The 19,380-nt window shown below is 36.8% G+C and overlaps 1 protein-coding gene across 1 annotated transcript in view; it reads left to right on the plus strand.

Annotated features, from left to right (window-relative positions):
- RGS22 (regulator of G protein signaling 22) overlaps nt 1–13,261 on the plus strand; it is a 48,369-nt gene extending 35,108 nt beyond the window's left edge. Inside the window, exons 15-24 of the mRNA XM_072410845.1 lie at nt 838–1,004; nt 3,963–4,125; nt 5,556–5,714; nt 6,444–6,512; nt 6,997–7,158; nt 7,696–7,875; nt 8,937–9,095; nt 9,863–9,979; nt 12,194–12,299; nt 12,416–13,261. Of these exons, the coding sequence (XP_072266946.1) occupies nt 838–1,004; nt 3,963–4,125; nt 5,556–5,714; nt 6,444–6,512; nt 6,997–7,158; nt 7,696–7,875; nt 8,937–9,095; nt 9,863–9,979; nt 12,194–12,299; nt 12,416–12,525 (1,392 nt within the window). The 3' untranslated portion in view covers nt 12,526–13,261. The remainder of the gene's footprint in view (nt 1–837; nt 1,005–3,962; nt 4,126–5,555; nt 5,715–6,443; nt 6,513–6,996; nt 7,159–7,695; nt 7,876–8,936; nt 9,096–9,862; nt 9,980–12,193; nt 12,300–12,415) is intronic.
- The last annotated feature ends 6,119 nt before the right edge of the window (nt 13,262–19,380 follow it).

The following is a 19,380-nucleotide window of genomic DNA, read 5'->3' on the forward strand; positions in this document are numbered from 1 at the left end:
CCCCATTCTTTGATAACACCTAACCCTTCCACTGCCTGCTCCCAACCCCTCCCAGTCATGCAGACCTTCCACTATTTCACTCCGTTCCCTGCTCCAGGCCATACTTTCCTAAGAAAGAGGATACCCCTTGCTGCACACACAATTTCTGGGGCATTTTATGATGCTGTTTTATTATTCCTAAGATCCTGCTAGTTTGGTATGTAATTTCAATCAGCTCAAATGACACATCATAGTACTAGAAAATATATACTAGTATTACGTTTATAATCTATGTAATATCTACAAAAAACGAATATTGCTCTATTCGAACTATGTATAGTATATACCACTTGTTGCACCATTCTGAGACTTCCCTACAAAAAGAAGTTAAAAAGGCAAAAACAATATGGAAACCGCTCTAAATAATTGATACCTAGATTTTAAGGCAAGGTGCACATAGAATAGGCTTCTCACACATCAAGCAGTTTTATGCCCAGTGGGGACACACCACCAGTCTTTATCTGCCATTACACTGTGCTAGGCTTTTGGTGTAACCTTGCATCTTTAAGAAGGAATGGGCAGCCTCCAGACAAATATGTTCCAATCTTCCCATTGCTTTATATGTTCCTTAGTTAAGGATCACACTATACAGAAAAGCATTGAAAAGACAGTATGGCTTTCAAATATACTTACAATGTAGTTAAAGCGGTGTTCTTAGCAGACTGGTTGGTAACTGTTCTGGGAAACCTAGTACAGTTTGTTGTATAAAAAAGATCATTTTAACAAGCAGACCATGTGGCTGGTGTCCTTTCAACCCTGATTAATGATTGATTGATTGATCATAAACTTTCTTACCAGGATCAGGCTCAGAAGTCAGTTATGGTGCCACCTCCTGATATCCCTAAAGAACCCAACCTGTGGGAGCTGGTACCTGAGGAGTACAGGAATTACAACCTGGGTACCCTAGTGCGCAATCGGATGGAACTGGAGCACTTTCGTTCCTTCCTAGAGGACAATTTTGCAAGGTATTGAAATTACTGACAGTCTGTATATACTACCAGATGAGTGGGTGACTAATATTGCTGATCTTCTGTAAGAGAAATGCATTTGTACAGCATTTCATTTTATGTCTTCTTTTTTAAGCAAATTTCTTTAAATAGGTCTTCTCTTTCAATCTTTGCACTGGTGCCATTATGCTTAATCACTGATAAAAATTTCAGGACAGTACTGGTGCATTTGGAGATACTTTTAGCTTGTTACCACAATACTAATAGCTTGATACACAATACTAAGGGCAGACAGGTGACTGGATGGATGGCTTATGGTGGTTGGCACCTTGGCAACTGTGCAACTGTTCAAGTTCCTAATAAACCAGCTTTTCAACATTTTACAGCAGGTGGCAATGGCCAGTGAACCACTCACTACCACCGCTGTTCAGCCATGGGCGAGACGATGTACATTATTTATATGCCCTTATTCATTCAACCTTAGTGCAGCTATGGTCTCAGAAACTTTCTGATAACCGAAAAGGCTGAGCAATATAAAGTGCTCTAATAAAAGAATTTATGGAGATTGTCGCTGTGCAAACCAGTTTAATATAAGGATATATGTTTCCTGACAATCTCTGGCTCCCCACTACCTCCAAAGCAGAGCATCTAAAATTTTTCAAGGAAACCTGGCCTGAAAAAAATACATGTGCTGTCATTGTTCATCTCTAAGCATGCAAATTACAGTGATGTCCTGGGGATCCTTTGGTTTTAGTGGAACTTTTTTAGTGAGAAACCATGAACAAGTAAGTAGCTAAGGACAACAGTGGCTGTTTTCTAGTTTTCCTTGTTTTCATACTTGTTCCTGGTCAGTAAATCAAAATTGGAACTGGTGGGTCATTGTAACAGCCAGGAAACAGGAGTATTAAGAAGGAAGTCAGCAATGGCAGCCAAAAGATTTGCAATATAGTAAAGAGTGTGAAAACATAATAAAGGTTTCAGTTTTGGTGAAGCAATTCTATTAATATAGATGGGGTGGAAGTTTGACATTAGTAGCAGCCATGTGTGACCCATCTACACTACACTTTATCTTGGGACCCAGCTTTGTCATACTAAGGACTTATGATATATATATATATATAAGGTTTCCCACAAAGAGAACATATCGGTAGACTAAGGCCTGATTTAATAAAGTTCTCCAAGACTGCCGAGGATGCACTTTCATCAGTGAAGCTGGGTGATCTAGCAAACCTAGAATGGATCCGGTGCAGGATTCAAAACATTTGCTAGCAAATAGCAAATTACTTTTAAGAAATTTATTCCAGGTTTGCTGGATCACTCTGATGAAAGTGTATCCTCTCCAGTCTTGGAGAGCTTTAATAAATCAGGCCCCAGTCTACCGATATGTTCTTTAAAGAAATTACTTTAAAGAAATCTATTCCAGGTTTGCTGGATCACCCAGCTTTACATATGAAAGTGTATCCTCTCCAGCCTTGGAGAGCTTTAATAAATCTGGCCCTTAGCTTCCTTCCAAATTCTAATGTGTGTGTAGGTGTGGAGGGGATGAAAGTTTGTGAGCTCGTTTGGTGCACAGGTACTCACATAAATAGCTCTATGTACTCTGTGAACCTCCTCATAATATGTTGGTCCACTTTTAAGACTTTAAGTAATAATTAATCATTTTCTACGGGCAAAAACTGTAACTCTTTTTGTACTTTTGGGAAGTTGTCCCAGTGAAGTTAAGGAGAGCACTGACATTGAGCCCCTTGAATGCATATTTAGTATTGTACTGCTATTGTTCTAGAATTTTGTTGTACTTGTAATTTTGCCAGTTTGTTTCAGCCTCATAAATCATTCTCACATTCTTCACACGTATGTTATGACATGAACCTTTTCATGCAAATGTGCCCAATAAATTAGCCTTACAGGAAAAGCTGATTGGGGCTAGGCGAATGTGTATTACATTGCTCAAGAGGTATTAATATTGAGCTTGGCAATTCCCTAAACCTGTGTTATCGGTGTTGTACAGAATGAAAACATCTGCCCCAAGCCGGAATGGGCTTCACAGCAGAACCGATGCCAGCATTTTAATGGGCACATTAATTCATCCCAATGTCAATGTAGCCAAATGTGCTCCCTAGATGTCTTACTGTGTATTTTACTAGAAACCTATTACAAGTGTATATTTAACAATATAGTGGTTAAGGAAGCACTTTGTGTGCTTCACAGAATGGAACAAAAAATAAATTCCTTTATGGAGAGCACCGCAACTGCTAATTAGTGACTTGCAGTGGCGGGNAGACCCATAGGATAAAAAACTAACAAGGTAGAATTGGTAAACTGCAATTATTATCATCACACAATAGCCATCTATTGACAACATAAAAAAGAATCCCACATCAGGGATGGTTTACTAAAGGAATATGAGCTTTCCTTATTGCAAAATGAACTATCCCCATGCAAGGGATATATCACTTAGCTTACTGAATGACATAAAGCTCTGATGACCTACACCATCTAATCATGTATAAGGAATTCCTGTTTTTTTTTAGATTTCCTTGCATGTGATTGGGTATACTACTGACTATAAGTGAATTATCCTAGATTCCTAGACTGTAAGCTCTTCGGGGCAGGGTCCTCACCTTCTCACATGTCACTGTCTGTATCTGTCTGTCATTTGCAACCCCTATTTAATGTACAGCTTACAGCTGTGTAATATGTTGGCGCTATATAAATCATGTTTATTATTATTATTATTATTATTATTAATAATAATAATAATAACAACAATAATAATAATAAAAATAATAATAACTATCACCATATTCACCAAGATAAGTGAGTTATCCCTGGAAAGGATTTCCTTAGTAAATCAGCCCCATTGCCCCATTGCCCCATTGCCCCATGTACAATATGCAGGATTTTTATGCTTTTTATTATCCTGTCAAGTTCATCACTGCTCCATTTTTTATGGGCCTTTACTCATTCCTTTTTCAGCATGGATCTTATGTGCTGGATTGATCTTGAGCAGCTCAGAAGAATGCCTCACAAGGAAAAAGAAAAAAGACAAGAAAAATCAAAGGATATTAAGAATAAATACCTAAATAAAAAATATTTCTTTGGTCCAAACAGCCCAGCTACAAGAGACCAACAAGAGCAGGTAAGAGGTGGCCAAATACACATTCCTAGTTTTTTTTTGCAATCTTCATATGTTGAATGTAAAGATGAAAGGTTTTGATGGTTTTATGTCAGTATTTGCTGTAATACATAAAGAAATGTTTCATACATTGTCATCTCAATAAACAGAGGCAAACACCAGACTTGAACTGATTTCACATATGAAAAGAAATAATAGAGTCATAGTAGTTTTCCCTTAGAAAATATAAAAGTGATATATTCCTAGTGTCTAGTATATATTGGGTCCAATACTTTTTTCTTCTCTCCCTTTTCTGTTCCTGTATACCTGAAGGGCTTTTCAATATAAAGGGCTAATCAAGCTGTTTGCAAGAAAAATTGCATTGTTCATACACATGTTTACTTAAGTGTTTGCAAGCTGCATTAGCCTGACCACTCTTTTCCCCAAGACTCAGTCAATGGGCCTGACTTATTAAAGCTCTCCTAGGCTGGAGAGGATATACTTTCATCAGTGAAGCTAGGTGATCCAGCAACCTAGAATGGATCTGGTCAAGGATTCAAACATTTGCTAAGAAATAGCAAATTACTTCCAGGTTTGCTGGATCACTCTGATGAAAGTGTATCCTCTCCAGTTTTGGAGAGCTTTAATAAATAAAGCTCAATGAATCCAGCACTCAGTTGCTTATCACATCTTTATGTCTTAATGGGGTTGATTTACTAAAATAATAAAGGCTGTTCACTCTGCAAGGGATACTTTACTTAGTGAAGTAAATGCAGGGGAAATACAGTTTGCAGAAAATGTCCACTCACACAAGAAAATGTGATGGGTGACTGTCAGCAGAGCGTCACCTCATTCACTAGACCAGTGATTTTCAACCACTGTTCCGTGGCACACTAGTGTGCCGTGAGAGATCTTCAGGTGTACCGTGGAAAATTATCCAATTATCATTGTCGAGTGCCTGTGCTGTAGTGCCTGGCAGAGTAATGTAATACTCTTCCATGTCAGTGGGTGGCAGTAGGTAGCTCAAGCGCCTTGTTTATTTTTAGAGGCGAGAATTAGCTACAAAGTGTAATTTTGTAACACTTTTGATTTGTGGTGTGCCGCAGGATTTTTTTAATGTAAAAAATGTGCCATGGCTCAAAAAAGGTTGAAAAACACTGCACTAGACTAAGTGAATTATCAGTTGCAGTGTGACAGTTCACGTTGCAAAGTCAACAATCTAGGTTCTTTTAGTAAACCACACCCATAACTCATTTATTGGTTGTTATGAAGTGGGGGCTAGTATTAATAATCAGCACCACTGTCCTATCAGAAAGTAATGTACCATCCATTTCAGCTTCCATGCATCATTTTGGATTGTGCAGGGTAATGGTATTTGGAGTTTAAAAACCTAAACTGTAAACATTTTTTATGCAACGCCTATTTTCGACTATTTCATTTAATATTTTCTGCAGGTGATGAATCTGGCAGGAGGTTGGGGAAAAATTCTTCATGATCGTCTATCTTCTGCTGTCCTTGTTGAAATACAGAAATATGTCCGGATGAGGATAGAGAAGAAATGGCTTCCAATGTTTCTGTCAACAGAAGAATACAGGGAACGCCAGAAGATGCGAGTAGGAAACAAACACATATTGTTTCATGAAATACATGATATTATACTCTAGGACTTGCACAGAGCAGGGAGAGGGTACTTCTCCACCAATATTATGCTTACCCTGCTCTAGGTCCCTGTTTCTTACCTTTGGCCTTGTCATTACTGCTTACATTATTTTACTACAGGTGCATAAAGCCAAAAGGTGCTCAGTATCTTAGAATCCACAACCTGAGTGGAAAAGCTTGTAATTTGCCAGCAAGCTGCAGAGTGGAATCTCTACGGAGAAGCAGTGATCTCTCCGAAGAGAGAAACCCTTGCAAAGTCAAAGCCAGAGCTCACCAATCATTTAAACATGTACAAAAAAATGGGGTTTGTCCTTGAGTATTGTTGGATGTATTCTTTGCAATAATTTGGTAGTTTTGGAGCACCTTGGAAAAAAATACCACTCCTTTAAACTGAGCAGTGCCAGTTGGTTTGAATGGTTCCCGGGATGCTTTCACTTCCATGGGCTGACTTGCTCAGACTGTTTAGCTTTGTGACCCCTACAGAAGCAATGGATGTGAAAATGGATTGATGGGTATTTCTTTTTAAAATATTGGGAATATGTGGCTTTCTCAATATTATGGAAACCGGAAATGCCATGCCATTCCTTTGGTATAAGTGTGATAGATTTGACGATTGCCATATTTTTGTTACAACTTTATATAAAATTGTTATAAATTAAACAGTACATTTGATTTGTCTCCAGTCACAGATGAAGGATGTGGCAGAGGATGTCTTATTCCAAACAAACAAGAAGAAACTGGGAGTATGGAAGGTAGATTAGTTCAACTAATATTCATAAATTTATTCATAGTTATTCATCGCTTTTTGATTAAATTTATTTGAGCAAATATTTGATGTACTCATCTCTAGCATAACAGAACAGAATATTCCTTTAAATTGGGTTATTGCTGAATTCAGTAAATTCAACCAATTCATAATTTTATCTGAATTCCTTGAAATGGAATGCATTTCATAAGCATGGGTGAATGTTTGTATGAACGCATTACCTTTATATGCTCCTAATATGGATTTAGGATTACCAGCTTTTTGAAGCTTTAAATAATAATACTTTACCTGTATTTACTGAAAAGGGGCTAATGTGCAGTCCGTTACCTGACAGATCTGCTGTAGATGTGACGTGGTGATTTATAATGGTACAGGTCAGACATTGCTAAGATTGTAATAGTGGTACACAGTAATGTAGAGTCTGGGAGGTGTTAAGTTTAAAGATAACCCTGATTTTTTTTTCATTACAGCACCTTGACAGTAAATGGATATCCTCCTCCAAGGAAATTATTGCTTTCCGCAAAGCATTGCTAAATCCTATTTCTGCAAACCAGTTCCAGCGTTTTATATCTCTTAAAGGAGATTTCTTTGAAAACGGACTTTTGTTTTGGCAAGAGGTGCAAAAGTATAAGGTATGTCTGGTAAATTCAGCCTGTTAATCAATCATATTTAGAGGTATGCCTTCATTGTTGCAGAAGTACTCACTAATCTATTAGCCTGTTCCCAGATTATTAGATTGTAAGCTCTTCGGGGCAGGGTCCTCTCCTCCTGTATCACTGTCTGTATTAGTCTGTCATTTGCAACCCCTATTTAATGTACAGCACTGTGTAATATGTTGACGCCATATAAATCCTGTTTATTAGTAATAATAATAATAATAATAATTATTAGCACGTTAATGCTGAGCTGATGAACAAGATGCTGCATATGGCAGTGAAGAACGGTTGATACATATCAGAGACAGTGTCAACAGTAGTATTGCATAGCCACCCATGTTGTAGAGTCCTTATGAAGAACAGTTGATATTGAATATTTTTGTAGAAGGAGCTAGCTGGAGAATTCAGGTGAAATGGTAATTATCTACGCTGCTCTTTTTCTCTTTTTTTAGAAATAATAGAATAATTTGGAATAATAATAGAAATAACTTAATGTATGCCTCTTTGTTACAGGAACTTTGTCATTCGCATTGTGATGATGCTACCATCCAGAACAAGATAACTGCAATCATCAACTGTTTTATCAATTCATCCATTCCTCCAGCGCTGCAGATAGACATTCCCCCAGAGCAAGCAGAAAAGATTATAGAACGACGAAGGGATCTGGGACCTTATGTGTTTCGAGAAGCGCAGGTCAGTTGAGACAAAGTCAGTCTTATTATTCTCATAGTTACAGTTTACACAGACGATAACATTAAAATGCATCTTAGCCCCAACATCAGAGTTCTGGTATTTACTCCCTTTCGGTCTGGTATTTATGCAGACAGTTACTAGTCACTAGGTGAAATTTAGGGAACAATAGGCCTGATAAACGGAATGCAGACATCATATCTGAGGACTATAAAAAAATAAAAATATTACATTGTTTGTTGTTATGTTTAGATAAAATTTAACAAAAGCCAATGGGACTTATTTTTTAAAGCTCTTCAAGGCTGGAGAGAATACTCTTTAATCAATAAAGCTGGGTGATGCAGCAAACCTGGAATGGATTTCTTAAAAGAAATTTGCTTTGTTAGCAAATGTTTTGAATCCTGGTCCAGACTAATACCAAAGTTACTAGATCACCCAACTTCACTGATGAAAGTGTATCCTCTCAAGCTTTGGAGAGATTTAATAAATCAGGCCCAGTATGTGCATTAAACTCTTACCTGACCACCCATCCCCATATTATCAGTATACTATTCCCTTTATATATACACTACAAGCTTTCAGGGAAATGAAGTGGCTTTAGGAAGCAGAGGGGAATTAACAGGGAAAAAATAAATGGATCAATTATCAATAAGAGGGACTAAAATAATTGTTTGTGGATAAAAAATATTAATGTCAATTATTATTGTAAAAAAATGAAAATGGTTTAATCCCAAAGGGTGGTGACTTGTGTGACCACTCATCCTAGACATTTCTGTTATGTTGCACAGGTAGGTATATAAAGGTAAAATCTGTAATGGCTGTGGGTTGATCTACAAGGTGGGCTGTGCAGCTTTTTATAATAGGTTGTTCAAAATTTTTACCTTTTTAGAACATTTTCTTTATAAATCACACATATTCTTGCACACATCTGGTAAAGTGTACATTGCATTTGACATGCCAGATTTTTTCTTTAATCAAAGCTACTTTCTCAGGTTTAATAAGGACTATATAACTGCGACAGTCTATTGGATTATAATTAGCTCTGTGTGTATTTCTATACCTAGATGACAATCTTCAGCATCATGTTCAAGCTTTGGCCTGAATTCTGTAAATTCCGCAGCCAAATTACTGATGAGAAGATTGTACCTCTGCTGGAGAGAAAGAAGGCAAGGAAAGTACAGCAGATGAAACAGAAAATGAGAGAACAAGAGATGCTCGCCAAGGTAAGAAGGTCCACAAAACTCCTTTGTGTACCTATCATGTTGGGGAAAGATTTAACCCTTTGAAGATAATGGGTCGCTGATGCCAGGATACCTGAGTAGTGTAAGCCATAGTACGTTCAATAGACAACACGTCAAAGAGTTATTTTTTACTGAACTTATTTAAAAATTTTTATTGTTGTGATTGGCAAGTGTGCAATAAAAACAAAACAGAATCATGCTGCCATCATAAGCTGCATTATCAGGCTAGTGGTATGTCAGACCTCTGCAGAGAGAACACTGCTTCAACAAAAAGTGCAGTGGTTCCTTTTATTCTGGCAGTTTTTTTCTAATCCGACTAGGACAGCTTTATAACACAAACAAAAAAATAGGCTTTATACATCTGTTGTTTAGAAGCACCTTGAATGTTTTTTACTGATTTAATCTGAAAGTTTAGTTGGGCTTTTGAGTCCCATTCCCACTGCTGCTTTTGCATTGTAGCACTTCATGTAATGCACTTCAATACATGCTGATGAAATGTGTGCTGACTTATTTTTAATAGGATCACAAAAGCAAACTATCAATTTTTAGTTTTAGCCAACACAGACACTTTATACGCTACTCTTTATTTCTTCAATATACCTTTAAGTAATTAAAGCTGTTCACTGATTATCAACTTTATCCCTTTGTTAAAGGCCTCAAAACAATCTCAATTATAGGTAAATGTGGTAACTTAAGAACACGTGTCCTGTATGATCATCATTCTCTGACCACAGAGTTTATATTTACAGCAGCAACAAGAGGAGACAAAAAGGAAAGGAACTCTCTCCGACATCTATGGGGATAATGAAAGTTCTTACAGCGAGGAACTCTTTTCTGGTCGTGAAGTTTATGGACGCAGCAGAAATGTAAGTGGCATTTTTAATCAAGAACAAAGTAAATTATGGTTTACCCTGCAGCACTAGTGGTGCATGCTAAATGTGGTGAATGTTGTGCAACTCCACAAAGATCCATGAGCCTGAACCAATTTTACCTACTAGACAGTTTCAAATGCTTGTATGCAAAGAACTGTCCTACATTCACCCCTGTCTCCAACATCATCAAACAATGGAGGATTGAAGTGAATATACTGGCACTATAATGAAAAAAAACAAACCAGAATTATTATTTTGTCTCCATCTATTGCTATACAGTATTCTACATACAGGAGATTGGTCAATAAGACTCTGCCCCTGTTTGTCCTGCCCTGATATAGTTTGTAATAAAATATTATTTATGAAATAGTAATAAAAGCAATCTGTCCTACGCCAACTAACTGGAACAATAGGGCACGGAGGGAAATTTTTGTATATGGGTTTAGGGTAGTGCAAACTGGGCAATTGCCCAGGGCCCCAATTGTCAGAATGACAGGGGTACAGGCAGCGTTGTGCATTTGGGGCCCCTACATATTTACCCAGGATCCCATTTCATCTATTTTTAAGTGTACATCCACTCAAAGCCTTTGAATAGTGTTTTTCCAGACAGTAAGTGAGGGAAATGTAAATTTAAAGGAATAAAGAATGCATTTTTAGTTGAGTAGAGAAAGGCTAGAGACTTGCCAGATTTTTATTGCTGTTTCACTTTTACAGGCTGTCTCTATTTCTGTCTGATAAAATTGTTTTCACCATGACAGTATGGGGGGCAATGTCTCTAATGAAGCCAAATAGCAATAAAATTCTAACAAGGGTTGTAATCCTTCCTTACTTCGTGCAAACTGAGTGCTAAAGTTTATTTTGCATATATTTAACCCATCCCAATCTACATGATAATGTAATAAGTAAATGTATACATTTTTTTAGACTTAGTGGAATCAATAATTGAATGCAGGCAGATCATGGTAGGTGGTGGCCCTCAGGTTCTGTATATTAAAAACAAGAAACTGTGGTAATGGCCATATATGATATGCAACCTTAGCAATTGAAAGAACTGAAATCCAATGACTGAAAGAGATGGGCCAGGTAAAAAGTAGAGAGGAAAAGGCTAGATTATGCTGGATATCCAGCAGCCAGCAAAAGGGCTACTTGTATGTCATATTGTCCAAAGACTAAATGGCATACAGGTACCTCTGTCAAAGGTGTAGCATAGCCAGCCCCACAAGATCCACAAAAAGAGCCCCTGACCCTTTAGGTGAGTTTTTTATATATTAGAAGAATTTTAGGGTCCTTTATACTTGTGACTGTGTTGATAAAATAGAATGAAAGTCATTTATTATGATTGTACAGTGATTTTCTATGTATTTTCTTGATTCAGGACTGATACTAACACTGCTATATTGTAAATAGTGATATTGATACTTTGAGATTTAAATCTATTCACAACAGCAGAATGAGTCCTTCTGTTAGCTGATGCAGAACAGTGACAGTTCATGATTCAAAAGGTAATGTTGGACTGTCTAATTATAACAGGAAGCCCTTTAACATTAAAAGTTTATATTTAGCGGTGAAAAAATATCAAATAAATTTCAACTGTAAATACAAAAAAATAGTGAAACATTCTGATTGCTCTTTACTTTAGACATACTTTGTAATGTAAGTATTCTGTAACTAATATGTCAATTAGGAGAAAACTTGTGCTGTTGATATGGCAAAACAGGAAATATGCCCTAATTATCCATGAATAACTATTTTTTTATTAAGTGATGGAATGTTGTGTAATGTTTTTATTATGCTCACACTAAGCCGACAGTTTTTGCAGCTGTGTTACCCACGCATCTCATTGCCAAACCAAAAGTAACTCATGGCATCTAAAGATGTCATATTCTGTATACCAAAATATTTCCTATTCACTACTTCTTTATTATCTTAACAATGGATTGCGGAACTCTGACATATTATTTTAAATCTCTGTGTCCATATTTTGTTGGTATTGTAGTTTAGTTGTTTTCTCATGAGACTTAGGTTCTTTATGTATTGCATTTCTCGATGCTTAGATTTAGCAGGCTGCAGTGGGAGAATTGAAAAACAGACATCATATTATTCATATAGAATGAGTATTACAAGTGTGAACAGCTGGGCAAAAATAATGTTTAATCCAATGATACAAGTTCAGAGTCAATTGGTCAGGTCATTGGTTATGTTTTACAGGTGTCCTGGAGCTATTCAAAGTACCTAGAGGCGCTGGAACAGGAGAGGATGTTGCTTCAAATACAAGAGGACTTGGAGAAGAAATCTAGTTCAAGCATCTTTTCAGGTAATACAATTACTTTAAACTTGTTTTACAATGTTTTATAGTTTTCATTTTAATTAATAAAAAATGTTATATATTGGAGCATACTAAATGTAGTAAATGTTTATTTTTATGTTTAGATACTTCATCTCTTTACAGTATAAAAAGTGATGGTTCTAAAAGATCCGGCAAGACCATTACCTCCACACATGGACAAGCACAAAGGGTTCCCTCTGCTGCAAGACATTAATGCTGACAGTATGGGTCTGGTCACAGTCGCGTTACTTTGCATTACATTTGAGCCATCATCAGTTTTTTTCAGTTAACTCAAACAACAATTTTATGTGCATCATAACTAGTATAAAATCTTGGGTTGTTTTAAATTATTTTTGTGACTGAACACCACTCCATTCATCAATATTATTTTAGAATTAGGTTTTAAATTATTTGTTCTTTTTTATTTATATTACAGGAACAGTGTATTGGATGTACTGTATAAAAATGAATTAGTGATGATGAAGCTGGGCCCTTCATAGTTTACCATATAAAACAATTATCCTTTTTTGCTCCTCTTCCTCAGCAAATCTCTCCTTTACACACTGTACGTGGAATAATTTTGGAGATACCAGGTAGGATGAAAATGGAGATCTTTTAGAAACAGGGATTTCCTGGGTATAGCCAAGCGGTGTGGACAATACACAACATTTAAACATGAATGCACAATCCAACTACCAAACTTTTTTTATTTTAACCTGTTTTATATAGATATCCCTATTCTGAAAAATCTACATTTTGCTTGAAATTAGGATGTGTAAAGTTAAAAAAAAAAAAAAAAATTATTGTGGGGAAGAGACAATGCTTGGGATAAATATTGCCACAGTGCACAAACATGTAACATGCTATCTAGTAGGATACTAGCAAAAATATAAAGATTCAATGTCCCACTATTGTGTATATATTTTACTGGTCAATAAATCTTTTTAACGTTTGGATACTTGTGTACATATGTTTGTTTAATCACAGTTATCAGGAAAATATTAATACAATTTTATAGATTCAATTGTAGAAAACAAGATTTAAGGTCTGTGTTGATGGCACCAATTTAAACATTTTCTGACGTTATTGAGAATGTATTAACAAGTGCGTTCCACCAGCAGTCCTTCTTCTTCATACATGTTTTGCATTTTTATTGACTTGTATGGAAATGCAAAACCTGTTTGAATCCCATCAATACAGGACCACATCATAAGAATTGAAGTGCAGGATAAGTATGCACAATTTGACAGTTTGGAAGACATCTATGGCCACTGGATGGCAAATAAGTTCACAACATGTTTATGTGAATGTTGCAGGGAGGAGAACATGGAGACTTCCCTTGAATGGCTTATTTAAGGGGCAGTTAAATGTACTGCAAAAGAATTTCCAGCTTGTGCATTTTTTGTTTTCCACCAGCCAGCAATGTTGATGTTGTCCAATGATTTGAGAGATCATTTGTCTGATTCAGCTGTCATCTCATTTGTATGGCCTATTTTACCAACTCCTTTGCACATTTGTTCTTTGACTCTATCACAGAAAGCTAAGTCCATTTTGCTTAAAGCCTCATCCAACAAAAAACACTCAACAAAAGCATTTTAAAAGAAATTACTACTCAGTGAAGAAGGACATTTTCACTGGATTTCGTGCACCCAGTTTTTCTAGGAGCCAACAATGAAACACAGCTGAAGTACTACTGGTCCCAGGGAGCCTCTCTTCCAGTTGAATGTTTTCTGGTATCATTATGTATAAAGCTGGAGTCCTGCATTGTAGTTTTATATAATGGAGAGGGCCTGGCCACATCCCAGGAGACACCACAGCAAGAGCCCCAGCTGTAAGGGGAACAGAAAATATAATGTTTGTACTGTGGAGGTGAGGAGCGGAAGCAGGTTTGGGTATAAGTGGGTTCCATCACAAATATGAGCCCTAACACGGAGCATCATTCGTGCCAGAAAAAAAAAAGGTTCGAGCTCTCCAGGTATTTTGGAAAGGACAGGCAGATTCTTTCAAAAAGAAATACAAATGCATAAACCCATAATACAACTTGCAGTCCATGCTTGGGGAGGTTATAATCAACTGCTGGCCACATGCTAGGGAGCTCCCACTTTCTTGCCCAAAATCCTGTGTGCTGAAAACTTCCTCTTACTCTTTCTCTGCTTTTGTCAGTTAACATTGTTGCTAGTTCCCTATGTAAACTACAGATCACCGACCCGTCATGATATATAGGGTGAAAACATTGCTCCTTGATGGATACAATACAGTTAATGAGCATTGTCTTCCTAGGAAAGTATTACTCTCAGGGTCACCAAGTGCAAATAGATTCTTATGTAAGGACTGGTAAGCTGCAAAATATTACATTTTGTTCTTAGGTTTCAAAATGAATTATCTTGCTTTTCCAAGAACAGTACAAAAAGTTAAAAAGTATTTTTGGTATGAGTATTAAAGAGGTTCTTTACAATGTGTTCTTTAAAGCAGAACTAGACCCTGTTATACTCACCTGTCCCTGTTATATTGCGGCTCTGCAGGCACACATGAGTACATTGAGTCTTGGCAACCAACAGGAAAACCGGGATGTGCCGGGAATCCTGACATCCAACTCATTCACAGCGATTTTAACAGAAAAAGTGAGTGATCAGGCTGGTAAGAATACTTACTACAGAAGAGATATCACTTGTCCTTTTCTGGAATAAGGCCCTGCTTGGTTGCAGATTTTTAAAGTGGATCATACTTTTTAAAGTTTAGTTCAAAATGTTTTTTTTCGTCCCGAAACTTCTGAAACTTAAGAACGTATGTGGCAAGTTTTTCTTTTCACCTTATGTGCCTATGCCAATGTTCCACTTAGTCAATGCTTTGGGAACTCAGCCGTCTGCAAGCAAGTTCTGTAGAGATAACTAAGTCTTTAAAGGTGGATAAAGATTCTGAAATACCTCTATGCAAGGTTTAGTTTTGTCCTAGTTAGAATTTTATGACCATTCGTTGACATATGTATAAGTCATGGCTTATAACCACTTGCAGCTGCCTGTTTCTTCTCTGACCTCTTTCTATTTACAAACCGGGTCACTTTACCTGTTTCATAACCAGCATCATTGTAATAATTTGTGGTTGCATTGATTATTTAACATATTATGTCACAGTTATCAATTCATGTTGGCTCAGGCCCATCCTGAGAAAAGTTCAGATGATGAAAGAGAAAGAGGAAGACCTACTCCATTCTAAGAAGTCTTCATCACTCAGATCAGCTTCCCCTTGCCTTATGAGCCCCCTGTTTAATTTACCAGATATCATCCCCTACACCCTACTGGAATCCGTTGGCTTCTTTACTAAAATAATGCATGTTGAAGCAAATATTATTAGAGATTCAAAAAAACTCACTTTGTGAGAAATGAAAAACAATCCCCTTAAGTCAATAAAATCTGCTTTGTCTATTGTTTATTTTAATGACTGATGGATTACCCCATAAAAAGGTGACTGGAGCCAGCGCCAACTTGGATTGGTGACATTTTGTAATCCTATTTAATTACCCCGGCTCTTTATTCATTAAATGTGGAGATAATGTTCTCTCTTCAGATGTATTCCACATGAGATGGTTTGAGATCCAGATTCGGGGTCCTGGGAACACATCTTCACTGGTTCAGAGTTTCCAAAGCTTTATTACAGCTTGTTCTCGCTGAAGTTCTTCTTTTGACTCATTAGTAAAAGTTTGTCTAGTACAAAAAAACCTTAATTAACGTTGTTGTCATCCACTTTTAATAATAGGACGTTCTTTGTGTTCTTTAAGGTCTGCTTATAAATCATTTGTATAAATCAATGTAGTGACATCCCAAGCATTGCGTATGTGGGATATCTGGTTCGTGTCATCCATGTTAGGTGTACCTAGCATTTTGTAGCTTGTGAAAATCAAAGACTTACTACCAAATACAAAAATGCAACAAAACAACATAAATTGAAAGATAAGGTGATTTCAGTACATTTCAAAGCATCTGGACATGTTGTTAAATTTAAAATGATAAATCAAGCCCTTTATATAAAACGTAATAAATAGAGAGGAGAAGGTATTCACAAAAAATAACTTTAGGATTAGGATAGACTTTAAAGACTTGATTACTTTATGGATGGACATAGTCTACCTAAATTAAATTTTGATATTGTGTAACTATAGCAAAATTTTTTGTATTGATTTGTATTGATTGCCGAGAGCAGCCCTACAAATAGGCAAATCTCCGGCAACTGTTTTTTTTACCATCAAACAAACTTGGTGAAATGTCACCTAAAACTTCTTTAAATAGGTCCCAACATGTATTTTTTGAAACACTTTTTGTTTCTCTACAAAAAGTTGCAGGATGTAACCTGCACACATGGTCTTCCAATTTATTTGGCCTGCCATGGGTTCTTGAAGGATATTCCCATACCTCTGTAGGCCAAATTTATATGCTATAGAGCAGTGGTCGCCAACCTTTTGCACCACTAAATTTATGGACTCCGGACCTCACATGGAGCTGTGTGTCCCTCAAAGGGGAAGAAGATTCCCCCAGAATGACGTCATAATGCCAGAACCCGCCAAGAATGGGTGGGTTGTGTTCAGAGACACAACCTGGCCACCGCCCTGAGCCTGCGATCCATACAGGGGACATGGCCCTAAGATCTAGCTGGTGCACCCCTCAGCGGGGTCCTTCTCCTGACCCTGCTGGGGGGTGCACTGGCCAGAGCCACGGACCACCAAAATTTTCCCTGCCGACCACCCTGCCAACCACGGGTTAGCAAGACCCCCTGAAATAACTTTTAGGTTGTCAAGGAACCCCTTCTATAATTACTATATCAACAGTAAGTATATTAACGTGGTGATTAGTGGGAGCAATGCCTTTTACATTGTTGGCCATTGGGAAGAATATCATCCTTAAAGATAGCCAAAAAGATCATTTGTGTGACCTAAACTGATCCAAGAGGCACAAACTACTCATTGTTCAACTTACCCCTAGCATCCTCTGTGGGAACCAAAGAATGCTGGTTGAAAAACAGTGCTATAGAGAGAGATCAGAAAGTGTGAAGAACAAGAGTTGCTGGTGTGAAGAATACAGAATTTACAAAAAACAAAAAAAAAAACAACACAATACATTGAACCTGTTTAATAGATGTGTAAAGCATAATGAGCTGTTTATACTGATTGTTACTTGGGTTTGTGTCATTTTAGGCAGGAATTCTTATGCAGACTTCCCTGTTGACATTCATCAATATAAATAAGGGTTTCCCAGGTCTCTATGGAGTGCCTACTCCCTTAAGCGAGCAAGTTCTGAATCCTCATTAGTTTGACCAATCTTTAATATGATCAACAATATACATTTCATATAAATGTTGACTGTCAAGTGAAAAACAATCAAATTCTCTACCACACACCAGAATTAATTGATGATCATTTCTATAGTTCTAGTTCTATGTAATCAATCAAACTGCAAATATATCACTAGCCTTTAATTTCATAAAAATGGCAAAAGGTAAGATATTGAGAATAAGACCATTCGATACTTTATTTGATCAATGGAAATTTTATGCCCTGACTGATCCTATTGAAGTTCCTTTGATCCTACCATCAATTGTGATAACTTTGTCAACTAAATTCAGAAATAAGGAAGATACTTTTAGTTTATTCAATAAAATAATTGGATAATAAAATAACATTTCTGGAGAGACTTACACAGACCACTGTGCCCCATTGAAAGTATCCCATGACTGATGCAGCATCCTTTAACTTTGGTAGAAGCCACCTAATTCAATCTCAAGCCCTTGCTGCAGATACCAGCTAGTGGGTTCAACAATGTATTTTTTAAAGATCATTTTGTAAGGAACACCATAAAGACATCCATTGTTCCACTGTAGCCATCATTTTAACCTAACCAGGCAACACAAATCACGTCCAATCACTGCAGTATGATGGCAGAGCCCCATATTGCCCCTGAATTTGCCATGAAATATGAAAAAAGTTATTAACTGATTCAAATCAACAGCATTGGACCAAAATGAAAATCTATTTAGATAGAGTTAGCCTTACTTCAAAAGATACAGCTATGACTATTTGTGCATTATTGGGATCAGTTGCAATCAGAGAAATAATGGCTGGATTCACTTTTTTACTTTGAACATATACGATGTATTCAGCTGTCCAAATTTGTGTCTTTTTCAATTCAATAAATCTATATTAAACTAGGATTGCTGACATGAGTGTTTATGGCCAGAACTGTTTGTCCTGTGAACTGGTTCACATTCAGAGAAATGAGAACACATTTTCCTAATTTGATTTAAAACATTAAATACAGCCCAAACAGACGATTAAGTTACTCAGTGCCTTCCTAATTGTTAATGGTGGATTTTCTCTAATTACACATGGAACAAAACACTAAAAACCTAAAATATCTATGTGATTTATTCCTAGAAAAAAAAATACTTAAAGAGATTTACATTACCATAGTTTATAACTGCAATGAGAGATAGGGCGCTCATGGAAACCCACAGTTGAACCCCTTCTCACTGTTACATATTTATTAACAGGCGAAAAGAAATAGACCAACTGAAATAAAAAGATTCCTGTACAGGATTGGGATTCCAGAGAAAGTCCCCAATACAATTTTTCACCTATTGTGATGATGCACTAAAGTGGCAAATTGCCATCCAAAAATCTTTGAAAATGTACACTAGCACTTATAGTATTTTTAATTCACAGATATCAGGAAGCAGTTTAGTAAGTAGCAGAAAAAAAAGATTTTTTTCCCCTAATTAGCTTCAGCTCATATCTTTATTTAATATATAAAGTGAGAAGGACACTTTCGGTGTCTCATTTCTGTGCTAGAGTTGCTTCATTTAACTTTGCACACTTAGAGAGCCAGTTCCAAAGTAGTAGTAAGGTCATATGTGATTGTAAAGAATTGGCTACAACGCTGTGCTTTTTCACACACTTAGCAATTCATGTTACTGGGGTATCATGATAGTTCATGATTCTAAAGCAAAGCCCTATTCAGTTTTTAGAAAAGAGATTTTTGATGAGCCATGGGACTAGAATCTTCTAAGTGTTTTTTGCAGCATT

The sequence above is a fragment of the Pyxicephalus adspersus genome, chromosome 5 (genome assembly GCF_032062135.1).
Source record: "Pyxicephalus adspersus chromosome 5, UCB_Pads_2.0, whole genome shotgun sequence".
NCBI classification, from domain to species: domain Eukaryota; kingdom Metazoa; phylum Chordata; class Amphibia; order Anura; family Pyxicephalidae; genus Pyxicephalus; species Pyxicephalus adspersus.